Source organism: Cornus florida, unplaced genomic scaffold (assembly GCF_030987335.1).
Source record: "Cornus florida cultivar Cherokee Brave unplaced genomic scaffold, ASM3098733v1 CherokeeBrave_3.0.0_Hap2_Chr03, whole genome shotgun sequence".
Lineage (NCBI taxonomy): Eukaryota > Viridiplantae > Streptophyta > Magnoliopsida > Cornales > Cornaceae > Cornus > Cornus florida.
In genome coordinates, this window is record NW_026775573.1 from 8,415,863 (window position 1) to 8,432,300 (window position 16,438).

The window sequence follows — 16,438 nt, forward strand, 5'->3', positions numbered from 1 at the left end:
TCCATCCACTGGTTACATTGTTCCAAGGACAAATAAGCCTAAACAGCATTACTGAAAAAACAATCTAACTAATTAAATATTGTGTGTGTGTAAGAGAGAGAGAGAGTGTGTGTGTGTGTGTGAAATAGAGTGCGTGTAGAAAAAGAACACAGCATAAGGAAGACAACAATCTTGAGGGGAAAAGAACTTCAATTTTACATTAATTATTGTAGGAACAAGAAGAAGAAAAAAATGAAGGTAATAAAATAATAACTTCAACTCAGTTTTACATCATTGAAGGAACAACAATACCGCCTCCCAAATCCATTTTGACGACTACTCCAATACAACCAAACATTCTCGAATGACAAACATCATCATCATACAGACAAAAACAGTTACTGAATTAGCAAAATAAAAATATATTGAAGAAACACGAGACATCAACAGATACAGAGAGCTCTCAGTTTCATTGCATGAGGTAAAAAAATTAATCCTAGAATTCTGAAAATAACTATGCCTAAACCGGATTGGTTCTTTGATAATCCAGATGTATTAAGGCTTTTGCTTCATCATATTATCCTGACTTCTGCTGTAACAAATAGCAACAAATGATTAAGATTGAATAATCGTTCTAAAAATTTTCAATCTTCCTTCTAAAACCCCCCCAACTGCGTTGCCGCCTTCTTGATTTTTAACTTCTTCACCATCCAAATGAACCCCAAAGAATATCTGTACTTCTAACTTTCATTTATGTCTTAATGAGTGAAAATTATATCAAATATTACTATGCCACGAGCTGATCGAGTTGCATCTGCTGCTCAAGCCAAGCTCCTAAAACCGAATGATGATCAATTGATTCAATTTGAGAACTGGATTTCATGCCCTCGTTAGATGACACGACACCAGAAATTGGGACCGAGTGCTTACCATTCAGTTCTGGTGGGGATTCCTTGACTATGGATTGGACCCATGATAGGTCAGGCTCCTCACCGTTGCTGTTACCAACCTCAAAAGATGATGATCTTTTCAGTCCGCCCAGTCCATCTCCGTTAACAGACCAATCTACATTGCCGTTTGAGGATCCCCAATTTGACCATGAATTTACAGGAGATCCAACCATGGGGGCTGTATTGTTGGACCCAAGATCCCGAGAACTAAGACTTCGCAGCTGCTGATGCTGCTTCTCACGCTGCTGAGCAAATGGAGAGAGCCGAGAGCTCATCGGGGAGATGGGCTCCATTCCTCTCGGTGACATTCGTCCGGGAGATGATACACCAAAAGATGCCTGCAGAAAAGGATGCTCAACATTTTTGGTAGAGAAAACTTTGGTATTGATAGGAGATAACAAGTTATGCTGCTGTTGGAACTGATTGAAAAGAGCTGATTTGTGTGATGGAGAAAAACAAGTTGCTGCCTGATCAGAATATCGGGGAGAAGAGTTCATCTCGGCTGAAAATAGCTCTTCAAGGTTTGAAGGAGTTAGTGTTTTGGACCGACAAGAACGGTTCAAAGAGGCAGAACCAGGACAAGACTGCGAAAATGGAGTCAAGTCATTTAGAAGCTGTTGATGGGATTCAAAATCCAGTAACATACTGAAATCCTCAGGTGGAATGTCCCTGGCACTAAGGGAAGATCTCAGGCGACTCGACTGAAGGTTGCTTCCTGGCAGATGAAGGGTTGGAACATTTGGCTGTGGCCAAGCTGCAGTTGAGTGTGAATTGCCATTTGCCAATGGAGACATTGGCTGATTGAATGCGGCGGCTGAGGAGGGAGAACCGGGAAGAAGGCTCAAGGCAGCAGCCATGTCCGCAGCACTAGCAGCCGAGGTTGATCGAGGAGAAAGAACAGCAGAACCAGTAGAAACATACAATGGCCTCAGCTCCTCAGCTGTGTGCGCAAAAAAGCAAACCCGTCTCGCACAGCTTGTCCCATCCTTACAGAGCCGAGTCCGGTATTGAGCTGGGTGGAGCCAGCACTCAAACACTCCATGAGCATATTCACACATATCCCCTCGCCTACAAGCACCCTTTCGAAAATCAGGGCAAGGCACACAACTGTAATGGTACTTCCGAGGATCTCTTCTCCGAGCATTTTCTCCTGGGTGAACAAAAGGGCACTCGGTCCAATCATGCGAATAAGCCCTCGAACAAGGCCGGACCTTGAATGAAAACATCCGGAACTCATCCGTTGAATATATGCTGTTCTTGATGTCAGGCAGTGATGGATCAATCGGGTATTCTTTCTTCTCCGACATAGAATTGGTAGGAACATCACTAAACTTTGAAGTCATTGGAGAAGATAGAACATCTGAAGGAGAAAATGGGGACTGGTTTTCTGGTGAAGAAGATAGTGTTGGTGAGTTGGAGTTGGAGCTGCCAATTGACACCCGTAGATTGCACTTGCCAACAGCCTCATCAGAAACATTGTTCATAAGAAGTTCTTCAAGACATGCTTTTGTGCCTGGGATCTTCGGAGGGACAACAATCACGTCAATGGGACGGTGACCATTGGCATCCACAGAATTCGGATCCGCACCGGCTGCTAAAAGCAGCTTCACAACATCAACAGAATTGACAGATCCACCAGATGCAGCACAGTGGAGGGCAGTGCTCCCGTCTAGGCCACAGGAAAGATTTACATCAACCTTGGGCTGAGCAAGCATCAACTTCAAAACATCAACACTACCATAGGCAGCAGCAACCATCAAAGGTGTTCTGTGCTCAAGGACTACTTGTTTTGAGCCCTTCTTTCGGACGTACCAAAGTCCAACCTCATCAATCGCAGAACAATCATCGCACTCTATCAATTGTTTGAAACCTTCAGAGTCATTGTTAGCTGCAAGCTCAAGTAAATTGGAAAAAGAATTTTCAGTCTCAACGGTTAATTGAGTCATGTCTTTTGTGTTGGGTTTGTTTTCTATGGTAGATGGAGATGAAGACAATGTAGATTTTGATCGCTCTGGACCCGGACACATTCTTCAGTTAGCTGCAAGACAAACATGCTTCAGTAAGATTGAAATACATAGCATAAATACAGAACACATCCTAATTCAGATTTCAGTAATCAAATTTATGGAAAATACTTCTCAAATAAAGCCATGTAAAGTACAGTGGCGTATTAAAGCAGACAATTTCATTCAAAAATTACAAAAAGACATGGCAATTCATTTGCATATTGAGGAGGTTTTCAAACATCATAAATTTGCAAAAACAAATCAATCCAATAACATTAACCATAGAAAAGTAAAAGTCCATGCCATGAAGCAACCCAAAAACAATTGAATTTGCAAAGAAAAATAAATAAATTTAAAAGCATTAACCTTATAAAAATGAAAATCCACCAGAAGTTCTAGAAGCTGGAGATTGAACCAGCCAAATATGTGTGTGTGTGTGTGTGTATATAGATATAACAGACAGTGTATATGGACCGGAAACAGTGATATATATATTATATAACAATTGAATTTGCAAAGAAAAATAAATAAATTTAAAAGCATTAACCTTATAAAAATGAAAATCCACCAGAAGTTCTAGAAGCTGGAGATTGAACCAGCCAAATATGTGTGTGTGTGTGTGTGTGTATATATAACAGACAGTGTATATGGACCGGAAACAGTGATATATATATTATATAACAATTGAATTTGCAAAGAAAAATAAATAAATTTAAAAGCATTAACCTTATAAAAATGAAAATCCACCAGAAGTTCTAGAAGCTGGAGATTGAACCAGCCGAATATGTGTGTGTGTATATATATATAACAGACAGTGTATATGGACCGGAAACAGTGATATATATATTATATAACAATTGAATTTGCAAAGAAAAATAAATAAATTTAAAAGCATTAACCTTATAAAAATGAAAATCCACCAGAAGTTCTAGAGGCTGGAGATTGAACCAGCCAAATATATGTGTGTATATATAACAGACAGTGTATATGGACCGGAAACAGTAATATATATAACAGACAGTGTATATGGACCGGAAACAGTAATATCGTCGTCATCTCTACTTACAAAAGTCAACTGCACAACTTATCAATCTAACAAATTTTTTATTTTATTTTTGTGTTTGTATATGTACCCCGTACAAGTATTTATAAAATATCCTTATCCAAAAATACATACATATATCAATATAAAAACACATATATTCATCGGCTCTGACTGATTTCTAGAAAATCAAGGAAAAACAAGAAATTTTTTCTTAATTTTTGGTAGGAGGAAATAAATTCAGAGTCTCAAAATCCAGAGTCTGAAAAAGGATGAGCTTTTCCTTTTTTGGAAAACTAAAAAAGGCAAAATTTTATTCGATACACTGATTAAAATTCTTTCATGTCCTTCTCCGCAACCAAACCGAGCGAAAGAATATACCTCAAATCTAATTACAATTTAGAAATTCCATAAAAAGATCAAATGAGAATAGCATCATATTCACATAAACAAATTCCTAATCTAATTCCTTTCTTAAACGATCTAACCCAGTCAAAATCCAATATTTAAATTAAACTTAACTTTTATATATATATATATATATATATATATATATATATATATATATATATATATCAGTAAGCATACAAACAAAATAATCTGACATAAATTCATACACATAAATAAAAGCAACAAAATCTACAGAGCAAAAGAGTAAATTGCTACAAATCCTAGAATAATCTACCACAATGCCTAAAAATAGCATCAATCAAAGCAATCACTACAAATTTAACTCGGCTAATCAGATAAATCTTCACACCTCGAAACACAGACAAGCTCAGAGCACAATTATAGAAACATCTTGTTATATATATATATATATATACACACACACAGATGTTCTCAATATAACGAATGATCGCTAAACAGTACGCAACAAACTCACCAATATCAAATATCTGAATGTAAAGTCAGCTATAAAAGGAGAGATCGCAAATCTGCTTGAGATAAAAATCAAAGCGATTTCAATTCATCGATCTGTTGAGAGATAAAATCGAAGAAAACAGTGTGAAGATCGCGACGAAAACCGGAACCAAATAGTTTCCATCTCCATTCTCCAAGTTCCTCGATAGCGATAGGCAGATGCGAAATCGATACAACCAAAGAAGAGAGAAAGTGTACTGTGTGTAGAGAAAGAGGAGAGATATAGAGAGATTGTAGAGGGGCAGAGAAAGTGTGAACTTTAGAGAGTGGAAGAGAGTAACGTCTCGAAATTGAAATTGAAATTGAAATTGAAATGAGATGGAAATGACATGAGAAAGAATTTGGAGTGAATTTAATGTGATGAAATGAAATGGTGTTGAAATTCACGCGAAATGCAGTGGAAATGAGTGTAAAAGCAGAGATTTTTGAAACTAGTGTGTTAGACGGTTTAGCCAGTCAAAGGAAGGGGGGTTTACCGGTTTGGTATGGGAAAGTCAAGCACCACATTGACCGGCTAAAGTGGTTGTAGGTAAGTCTGGTCTGGGACGTGGATTATAAATTGGATTGTAAGAACATACTCACGTCCGCCAATCAGAGGAGATGACGGTAGGCGCAGAGTCAAACTATGAGAAAAGGCGTGGCGAAGAAACGACAAAAATAAAATAAGAATTTCTTTTTTCAAATATAAACTGAAATGTATTATTAGTAGTTTTATACATAACTCAACTAATTCATTAATACGGAGTAATTAGTTGACTAGATTTAAAAAAAACAAAAACCAATTCATTAAAAAAACTAATTCATTAATAATTGACTAGATTTATGAAATCATATTATTATTCCTAACTCATCCAAATCATAAATAATTGAATCTAAGCATTGCTGGTATTTTTAGCCACACTATAATATTTTATAAATGCACTCCATTTATTACCCTTTTTTTTAAGATCAAGTTACAAAAGTGTCCTTAATGTTTTTTTAATTTTATTTTATAAAGTTAGGGACAATAGTGTCATATCTTTTAAAAGTGTAGTCATTGTTATTTTTATGAGTGTTTATGGAATTCTCATTTTTCATTCTTTTTCTTCATAAGTTGTTTCTTATTGCTTCATCCATTGTTAATTTTAGTTATATCATTATCTTTTGACATTTTTATGTGAACTAATGTTTTTTTTTCTTTCTAATTAATATATCTACATGTTTTCTTTTAATATGTCCATGCCACGATCTCTCTTATTAAAGTAAAAGTATGAATATCACCTCCTTTTATTTGACTTGGATAATGTTAAAAGAAAAAGGTAATTTCGAAATAATAAATGAAATAAATTAAACTTCAATTTATACTTTGTTTATTTTTAATTTAACTAAAATAAAGATATTGAGATAGATGATAAGAATGATTATAACATATATCCACTTTGGATATGGTTCAGCGGTTTATTCGCTGGATTTTGGAGTTTAGCAATTTCAAAGTCAGTGTTTGAGTCTCGCTAGGTGTTCTTTGTGGCTAGTCTCCGCTGCCCCTGCAGTGACTTACCTCGTCCGAGTGAGAAGGTGCCCTTTTGGATCCTCGAAAATTAGTCGGGTTCTTGAGGGACCCTAAAGGTTCGTGTCATTCTGGACACCTAGGTTAAAAATAAAAAATAAAAAATAAAAAGAAGAAGAAGAAGAAGAAGATTAGAACATATCCCTAGTGGGTTAGTACATTCAGTGGACTCTGAAGTATCAGATTTCGACACTCTGTATCTATTAATTTATCTTCTAACACTTCTTGCCTTATAAAATTCGACAGAATTAAAATATCAACCCGATTAAATATACTATTAGACCGACCTATTTTTCAAATTCTTAACCTTCTAAATTTAGATGGAATATCTTTTACTTTTATACTCACAGTCTCTTAAATTATACAAGTATATAAAAAGTAATAATAATAATAATAATTGGATGGTTTTTTATCATTTAATTAGCATAAATACTTATTCTAACACTTTTAAATTATTATTTATTTTAACTGAATCAAACCAAAAATAATTTTGCAAATAACTTGATGTTTTGACATAATTGATTGGAGAACTCCATCACATGAGAAGTTCTTTTATTAGGGGGTAGTGATATATTGATGGAATTGAAATCAATAAAGTTACAGAGCATCTGAATCTTGTATCACTTTCACTATTTAATCTATCATTTATAGATTTTCTATTACAGAGAGTTTAACACACACCGTAAGATTATGAAATTTACATTAAATATAGCCTTACCTAACATGAAGAAGATGATACCTGTGAAGTTTGCTCAGTAGAGGTTGTCTAGGTGGCATCTTCTCAAATAAGGTAAGTGACCTAATGCTTTACACAAAATGAATAGGAAAAAGATTAGGGGTCATGCGGGGGATCAAGTGGGTGCATTGTATTTATTTGGAACATAATTATCACGCAAAGTAATGAGAGGATTCCCAACCGGTGGTGCTATCAAGTAAGTAAGGATATTGCATTTTCATAGTTTCTTCGCTTTCTCAAGTCGCTTCTTCAACTGTGTGACTCTTCCACAATATCTTTACTAGTGGTATAGTTTTATTCCGTAATGAAAACATAGCAAATGGGAAAATTGAAACAAATCGACCGGTTGTTTCTCATTTTGTAGAATTTCTTTTCTACTTGTTGTTCGAAGTATGAAAATGTTCTCTTCTCTGATTCCCCGAGGACAATTGATAAATTCGTGTCAGATATTGAGACAGTTTGTTTTGTAACAAAATCTGAAAATTTGAAACAAGTAGCTTGCGCGACCATTTAAAATATTTTTAATATTGAATTTTATGTTAAACTATTTTATTTTCCTTTTTATTTCTGAAAGCAAACTTCAATATTTGATTACTTCTTCAATAGTTGGAGTTTTTGGGTGCCGTTTACGGCAAAACGGAGAGCACTGCGAGAAGAGAGGACACATGTCATCATCCTATTAATCCAAGAAATATATAAATAGAGGCATGGAGGAAGAAGGAAGGGGTCCAGAAATTCAGAGACTCAGAAATCCAGAAGAACCTAGTGTCCAAAAGTGGTTATATTAATTATTCAAATAATACGTTACGCGTTATATAAATATAACATTCCTTACCTCAATTTGAGATGAAAATCTCGCCTTCGCCATGTCTCCGGCAATTTATATTGGCTTATTTAGGCTGCTGGTGTATTCGGTAGCATTGTTCTTCGTCTTCTCTCATCATTCTTAATACTTCTTCCCCAGACCCCACAATAATGGGAGTCTCGTGCACTTGGTATGCCTTTTTAGGTAGATACTTCGTTGTTAAGCTACTATTTAGGCATCTGAAAGAGTAAAAGCAATAAATTTTTCTTGAGATTTTTTTAGTTCAACATTAAGAAATTCAATTATAGATTCCAAAGAATCTTTCAAAAAGTTAACTATACTTATCTTGCATCGGGAATGGTTTCCAAGACTCTTTCCTTTGAATTAACAACTTCCTTTGAGGATCGAGTCATTTCCACATTTTCATTTTTTTTGACACTATTCACTTTTCGTCCTTTTTTTGGTTGTCACTTTGGCCCAGAATAACCGTTTAGGTCTTGGCTTTATCCAAGATTTGATGTCCAAGTCTTCCACTACTTGATTTCACATTCAACTTGCCTTGGGTGGTTTGGAGATTTGAGATTCTTTTAAAGTATTCTTGTTCACATGCAAGTGTTAGCATTTTTAAGTTTTACCTTATTTTTTCAATTTTTGAATTTTTGTAAGGTATGTGTTCTTCGACTATATATTATGAACAAAATTATATTACAATTTATTTTTAAAATAATTTTTTTAAATATAAGGTAACCAAAATATTCCGAAGCTACAACCTTTTAGATTATCATGCTATCCTGGGAATTCCTCTTTCGAAAACCAACCTACCATATCAACCTTAGAAAATGCCCTATAACAGATGATGCATGGGTCAATATCTACCACAATCACCATATCTCTACACAATGTTTCGTAGAAAGACTCATACTGGCATTCTGAATCATCACCCTAATTTATCATTAGAACGAGATATTCATTTTTAATGTAATACTATAAATATTCTAAGATGCTCAATCGTCAAAAGTAAAAATAAAAAATGTTTAAAAAAAATACTTACATTTTTTAAATTGAGTAAATAATGTCATTTTCTCAATTTGAAGACTAAATTACCTAAAATATTAAGTGTATTTTTCAAATTTTATTAAATTTATTTTTGAATTTTTATAAATAAAAAAAAAAATTAGTCAAAGTTGACAACTAGCAATTTGCTGCAAAATTTCAAATTATATAAATACACATACTAAATAGAATGGTGAGGGTTCAAGTCCTTTGTGATCAAATGGGTGTAAAATTTGAATTTATGGGTTAGAATGGGCTTGTGTGTAATGCGCTTTATTTTAGGCGTTTTGTTTTTAGCTAAAACAGAAACAATATTTTTGCTGTAGGAGTGTTTTGGAAAAAAAATTGGAAGCACGTTTGAGAACGATGTTTTGCTGTGAAAATGTAGGAAACAGAAACATGCACAATTATGGTTTTATGTCATGAATAGTTATCAAAATAAGAAAAAACATCTTTTTGGTATTTTGGTTTTGGGCCACTATTCACGAAGTGTTTTAGCACTGTGTAAAATAAAACAAAACCGCACCAAACATGCTTTTGTTGCTAAAATTAACACTGTAACAGCAAAAAAAAAAAAAAAAAAAAAAACAGCAAAAACAAGACGCATGTTGCTTAACCTTGAGTTATTTAATTGGCTGACTGTAATGTTTGTGAGATAAATAAATAAATATATATATATATATATATATATATATATATATTAAAGTTGTAAAGTTATTCCTTTTTCTCAAAAGTTGGTGGGCCTCACCAACATATTAACACACAAAAGGCCATAAGGCCATTTCATGAGTCAACTATTTCCTTTCTCTCTCTCTGCTGCATCATTTCCCCTCTCGGCATCTCACTTTGTTTTTTTCTTTTTGCAATCTCAAAAGTTTGATCTAGCTTTAATCTTTTGGATTTTGGTAGAACATTGTGAAGCAAAGTTGTTGAGCTCGTCGAGGCCGTCAATTTGATAGGAGCCAGTCATCATTTGGTGCACTCTAGGGAGTTCAAAATTCTAGGGTTCTTGGGCTCGAATTGGGGGTTTTCATCAATTTGAGGTAAGGGTGTTCTAATCTACAATTTCTTGGCCTTTGGTGAATTTTTCCCCTTAAATTTGATTCTAAGCATGCTAAATTTTAATTACTTAGCTTGTTATTGTTGTAGTTCTTTGTAATTATAACGATAATTGTGCTCCTTGTGTTATTTGAGTTCATATAAATGAGCATGCTTAGTGTTTAATGTGTTGTATGTTTCCATGATTATTTATTTATTTATTGTCTTGAAGAAAAATGGATGCTATGGTTATAAATAAATAAAGGAAAGGAATGTTTAGAAATTTTCATTAAATTGTGATGATAATGTAAATGGAAATGTGTGAAAATATGTAGTTAAATTAATGATTTGAAGTATGAAGTATTCATGCATTCATTGGGAAAGAGAAAGGGGGAAAAATAATTGTTAGAACAAATAAAAATTGTTTTGGGGAAAATATTTTCTAAAAGTGTTGTGAAAACTGGACGCCTAGGAGGCGCCTAGTGGTCCGTGATGTTGGTGTAGTCTAGAAGGGAATGTAGTTGAGTTAACTAGGCCGGATGCGACGCCTTGGAGATGCCTAGTGGTCGTGGATAGTTAACCAACCTTCCTTTCGTGACGCCATGGAGATGCCTTGGGTCGGACTACACTAACGGTTTGGTTGTTGAAACGGAATTGTTTCGGAAATGGGGAGTGACATTTGCATAACATTGCACTTCATGACATCGTGGTAAATTTGTGATGGGTTGATATTTGTTATATACTTGTAATTGTGGTTGAGAATGGGTGTTTTCCGATGGCATGATCCCGTTCACTTTTTATCTATTCATTGTATGGATTCACGGGGACATAAGAAGTGTGTCTTAGACACTTCCTACTGAGCTTATGCTCACCCCCTTATTTTTAACATTTTTTCAGGATATAGAAAAGATGTGGCGGACGACGGTCCACCACAGGTTTAGATGAGCTTGAAGACTCATTCTATTTTGTTATCTTTTGTATTAGCCTATAATATTTTGTAAATGTAATATTAATTACCTTGTGACACTTTAGTTTAATTAGTATAATGTTGTAAGTTATGGACTTTTAATTCTAATTATATTTTATGGACTGTAATTTGATGTAACTTAAGTGGGTTCCATGTTTGGATGAGATGGAGGAATGGGACTTTTGAATGTATGTAACTATTTTGGGAATGCAGTATAATTTTTGAATTGTGCGTTGGGACATGATAAGTTAGATTTAAGGCCAAGTGAGGCCATTGCATTTATTTTTGTATTTCTACAGGTTGTTGATGGGTGTTTTCTGCGGAAGTCATGCCGAAATTTTTATAAATTTTATTATTATTTTGGTATCCTTTTGGGTCGTTACAAGTTTGGTATCAGAGCCATGGTTCGAATACCATTAGGACGACGGGTAGAGGCCTACCTAGGATTGCATGGGGAGTTGAGTTATTTGCTTACTTGTTTAATTGCTTACGTGATTGCATGCTTATATGTTTATGTGTTAAGGTGTTTAATTATTTGAAAGGCATGCTTAATTGTTTAAATGCTTATATCATTACGTGTTAAGTGGTTAATGTTGTTGTATATTATTATGATTATGTTTATCCTTAGTTGGGTATTTTGGAAGTATGGAAAGTGTTTATGTGTTTCCATTCTTGTCAAATCATTCGTGTGAGGACTCCATTCTCGTGCGTATTTTAGTGTCATCGTAATTGATCCGTTTCCTTTTCTTATAGCTTCATGGCAACACGAAGGGATCCCGGGGAAAGTTCTAGCTTCAATCCCGTGGAAAGGGATCAGGAGCAAGTTGAGGAAGATATCTTATTGCGTGATTTGGTCCCACCAAGAGAGGGACAAGCGAGGGGGACCGTTGACCCACCTTTTCAAATAAATAGGGAGCAGTTGAGGTTAGCCGTTCAGGAGGCTATTTTTTATGCATATCGACCGACAGGTGCGTTATCGTCACAGTTTGTGCCACCACCGGCACCACCACCACCACCACCAAAGAAAAATGAGTTAGATGATACTCTTTACCACATTGCAAAGTTTGTGAAATTGATGCCAACTCTGTTTGAGGGCGGTCCAGATCCGCTTGTTGCGGATAGTTTCATGGATAGGGTGGAGAAGCATATTAATGCCATGAATTTGGCAACGGACAAGTTGAAGATTACATTGGCTACTTACAATTTTGTGGGCGATGCTGAGATTTGGTGGAAGACCGTTTCTCACACCCATAATCTGGATACTATGACATATGCTACATTTAAGAAGTTGTATTATGAGAAGTACTTTCCAGCGCCTAAGCGGAGAGAACTAAAGAAGGAGTTTGATGGGTTAAAGCAAGGAAGTATGACAGTTACAGAGTATGAAAACAAGTTTACATCACTTTTGAGGTTTGCACCGGGAATTGCTAATGATGGAGAAGGAAAGATTGAGAAATTTGTTGATGGCCTTAATCTTACCATTAGGCCAATTGTAGCTGCTTCAAAACCAACAGAGTATGCAAAAGCAGTGCGAAAAGCTTTAGTGGTTGAGGCTGAGAGTAAGGACAACAAGGCTATCAGGGAGTCCTACAAGCACAACAGGGGTATGAGTACTTTCTCCGAAGGTCAATCAAGTAAGAAGCAGAAGCATGAGCAGTCAGGGTTCAGAGGACAGCAGCCAGTCAGATCTGCACCCACAGCTTCAGTGTCCATGGGGTCTTCTAGACCGAACGTTACTTGTTTTAGATGCGGGCAGTTGGGACATTACAAGTCCCAATGCACTCAGACACAGGTAGCTCAGATGATTTGTTTCAAGTGTGGGCAGCCAGGGCATCACAAGTCCCAGTGTACTTAGATTCAGGTGGCGTCTGGTGGATGTTTCGGGTGTGGCCAGCAGGGCCATAGGGTGAAAGATTGTCCACAGCGGGGCAGTGGTTTGGGCAAAGGTGGAGGTTCACAGCAGAGGCAAATGCAGTCTGCCACAGTTCAGTCAGGGTTTCGACCACCACCACTACCTCAGCCGTCTCAGCCAACTATGTCAGCCCAGAGTTCTCGACCTGGTAGGGAAGCTTCTTCGAGTGCACCTACTCAACAGTCTGGCTATCAGGCAGGCAGTTCTCAGGGGCAGAGGACCCAGGGTCGCGTGTTTTCACTCACTCCAGCCGAGTCACCATCCAGTCCTTCAGTTGTCAGGGGTATGTTTCTTGTGTCCCATTCTTGGGCTCGTGTATTGTTTGATTCCGGTGCTTCTTATTCATTCATTGCTTCATCATTTGCACGGGTATTGGGTTTAGAGGTCAGTCAGTTAGACAGACCGCTTTGTGTTGACACGCCTATCGGGGGTTCAGTTGCTTTTAGTAGAGTTTGTAGGAATTGTTCCATCACAATTGCCGGACGTGTTCTTGAGTTCGATCTCACCCTTTTCGAGATGACGGGATTTGATGTCATTCTTGGGATGGACTGGTTGTCATCCTTCAGAGCTGTCATTAATTGTTTCAGGGGCAGAGTTTCAGTGTGTACCCCGGATGGGGATTGTTTCTGTTTTGTGGGAGATCGGTGTGATCCTCTCACTCATTCATTTTATGGTGTCAGGGGTCGAGATCGGTAGACATTCTTCTTGGCTAGTCTTATCGCCGATGATGACGTTAAGTTTTATGGGGTTGATTATCCAGCAGTTGTGCGTGATTTTCTGGATGTGTTTCTGGAGGACTTGACTGAGTTGCTTCCACACCGAGAGGTGGAATTTGCTATCGATTTGATGCCTGGTACCGCGCCAATCTCTATGGCACCGTATCGTATGGCACCGATTGAATTAGAAGAATTGAAGAAGCAACTTGATGATTTGAGGATGAAAGGCTTTATCCGACCGAGTGTGTCACCGTGGGGTGCACCGGTCTTGTTCGCTAAGAAGAAAGATGGTTCTTTGAGGTTGTGCATTAATTACCGAAAGTTGAATCATGCCACCATCAAGTACAAGTATCATTTACCAATGATAGATGATTTATTTGATCAGTTGAGGGGAGCCAGTTGTTTTTCGAAGATTGACTTGAGGTCAGGCTATTATCAGTTACGGGTTAGAAAGGAGGATATTCCAAAGACCGCGTTCCGTACGCGGTATGGACATTACGAGTTTCTTGTTATGCCTTTTGGTTTAACCAATGCGCCGACGGCATTCATGGATTTAATGAACCGTGTCTTCCACGATTACTTGGATCAGTTTGTGGTAGTTTTTGTGGATGATATTCTTGTGTATTCACGGACTCGGGAAGAGCACGAGGTCCATTTGGGTATAGTGTTGCAGATTCTATGGAAGCACCGTTTGTACGCCAAGTATGAAAAGTGTGAGTTTTGGCTACAAGAGGTGAAATTTTTGGGACATGTTGTCTCGGAAGGTGGGGTTTCAGTTGATCCTTCAAAAATAGAGGCAGTTTTGAGTTGGGAGCAACCCAAGAATGTCTTTGAGATCCGGAGTTTCCTTGGCCTAGCGGGTTATTATCGGAGATTTGTGAAGGATTTTTCCCGCTTAGCAGCTCCTATGACCAGATTGACCAGGAAAGGGATCAAGTTTGCATGGAATGAGGCCTGTGAGTCATCCTTTCAAGAGTTGAAAACAAGGTTGACTACGGCTCCGGTGTTGGTGATACCTGAGCGTGGCTTGGGTTATGTGATCTATTGTGATGCCTCACGTGATGGTTTGGGTTATGTACTGATGCAAGATGATAGAGTAGTGGCTTATGGGTCTCGACAGTTGAAGACTCACGAGCTTAACTACCCTACTCATGACTTAGAGTTAGCGGCAGTTGTATTTGCTTTGAAGTGTTGGAGACACTATTTGTATGGTGAGAGATTTGAGGTGTTCTCGGACCACAAGAGTCTCAAGTACCTTTTCTCCTAAAAGGACTTGAATAACAGATAGAGGCGATGGGTTGAATTATTAGAAGACTATAACTTTGATTTGCAGTATCATCCTGGCAAGGCAAATGTGGTAGCTGATGCTTTAAGCCGGAAATCTCGTGGGACTTTGGCTAGTTTAGCCATTCGGAAATGGAAGATGCTGGATAATTTGGCTGAAATGGGATTGTATTGTTTTGATGATGATGATAATGGCAGTGAGTCAGCATTCTTGTTTAGTCTCGTGGCTCAACCCACTCTTGTTAGATGGGTGATTGAGTCACAAAGACAGGATTCAGATTTGGATGCCATTTACACTTTGATCTCCAGTGGTGAGATCGTGAAGGATTGGACCTTACATGCAGATGGAGGTCTACGGTTTAGGGGTTTGTTGGTTGTTCCTACAGTTTGTCGTGAGGATGTCTTACGGGAGTTTCATACTTCCCGCTTTACAGTTCATCCGGGTGGTACTAAAATGTATCACAATTTGAGACGTTAGTATTGGTGGAATGGAATGAAGAATGATGTTACACAGTTTGTAGCTAAGTGCCTTACTTGTCAACAGGTGAAGGTCGAGCACCAGAGACCAGCTGGTTTATTGCAGTCGTTGTCGGTAGCGCAGTGGAAATGGGAAGAGATTGCAATGGATTTTGTGACAGGTCTTCCTAGGTCACGGAGGGGAAATGAAGCCGTATGGGTTATTATCAATAGATTGACCAAGACGGCTCACTTCTTGCCTATTAAGGCAACAGATGACGCAGAGACACTCGGTGTACTTTATGTGAAGGAGATTGTGAGATTGCACGGAGTTCCAGTGGCTATTGTGTCGGATAGGGATGCTAAGTTCACCTCGAAGTTCTGGGAAGGACTTCAAGCAGCGTTTGGCTCAGCGTTGCACCTTAGTACTGCATTTCATCCACAGACGGACGGCCAGTCGGAGCGTACCATCCAGATCTTTGAGGATATGCTTCGAGCTTGTGTACTTGACTTGGGTGGTAGTTGGGAGGATTACCTTCCACTTATTGAATTTGCCTACAACAATAGTTATCAGACGAGTATTCAGATGGCTCCATTTGAGGCGTTGTATGGTAGACCTTGTAGGTCTCCTGTCTGTTGGACCGAGGTGGGCGAGACAACTGCCTTAGGACCCGACATTGTACTCGAGACTACCGAGAAGATTAAGCTGATCAGACAGAGATTGCTTACAGCTCAGAGCCGACAGAAGAGTTATGCAGATAGGCGGAGACGACCGCTATCCTTTGAGGTGGGAGACCATGTTTTTCTTCGGGTTTCTCCAAGGAAGGGGTTGATGAGGTTCGGGAAGAGTGGCAAGTTGTCGCCACGATTTATTGGACCTTTTGAGATCTTGGACCGCGTAGGAGAGGTTGCCTACAGACTAGCATTGCCACCACAGATGGACAAGGTTCATAATGTCTTTCATGTGTCGATGCTACGGGAGTACGAGCCAGATCCGTCTCATATTTTGAGTTGGGTTGATGTG

General features: G+C 37.8%; 2 protein-coding genes across 2 annotated transcripts; one reads left to right on the forward strand and one right to left on the reverse strand.

Annotated features, from left to right (window-relative positions):
• Window positions 1-222: 222 nt before the first annotated feature.
• Window positions 223-5,205, reverse strand: LOC132299329 (zinc finger CCCH domain-containing protein 30-like). Its single transcript, XM_059795859.1, has 2 exons — window positions 4,864-5,205; window positions 223-2,967 (listed from the first exon to the last, which is right to left on the reverse strand). The coding sequence occupies exon 2, from the start codon at window positions 2,954-2,956 to the stop codon at window positions 767-769; it is 2,190 nt and encodes a 729-aa protein (XP_059651842.1). The 5' UTR covers window positions 2,957-2,967; window positions 4,864-5,205; the 3' UTR covers window positions 223-766.
• A 6,598-nt stretch (window positions 5,206-11,803) lies between these two features.
• LOC132301053 (uncharacterized) lies at window positions 11,804-13,654 on the forward strand. The gene is made up of 3 exons (XM_059798342.1): window positions 11,804-12,838; window positions 12,944-13,241; window positions 13,395-13,654. Exons 1-3 carry the CDS (start codon window positions 11,804-11,806, stop codon window positions 13,652-13,654), a joined length of 1,593 nt encoding a protein of 530 aa, XP_059654325.1.
• Window positions 13,655-16,438: the final 2,784 nt, after the last annotated feature.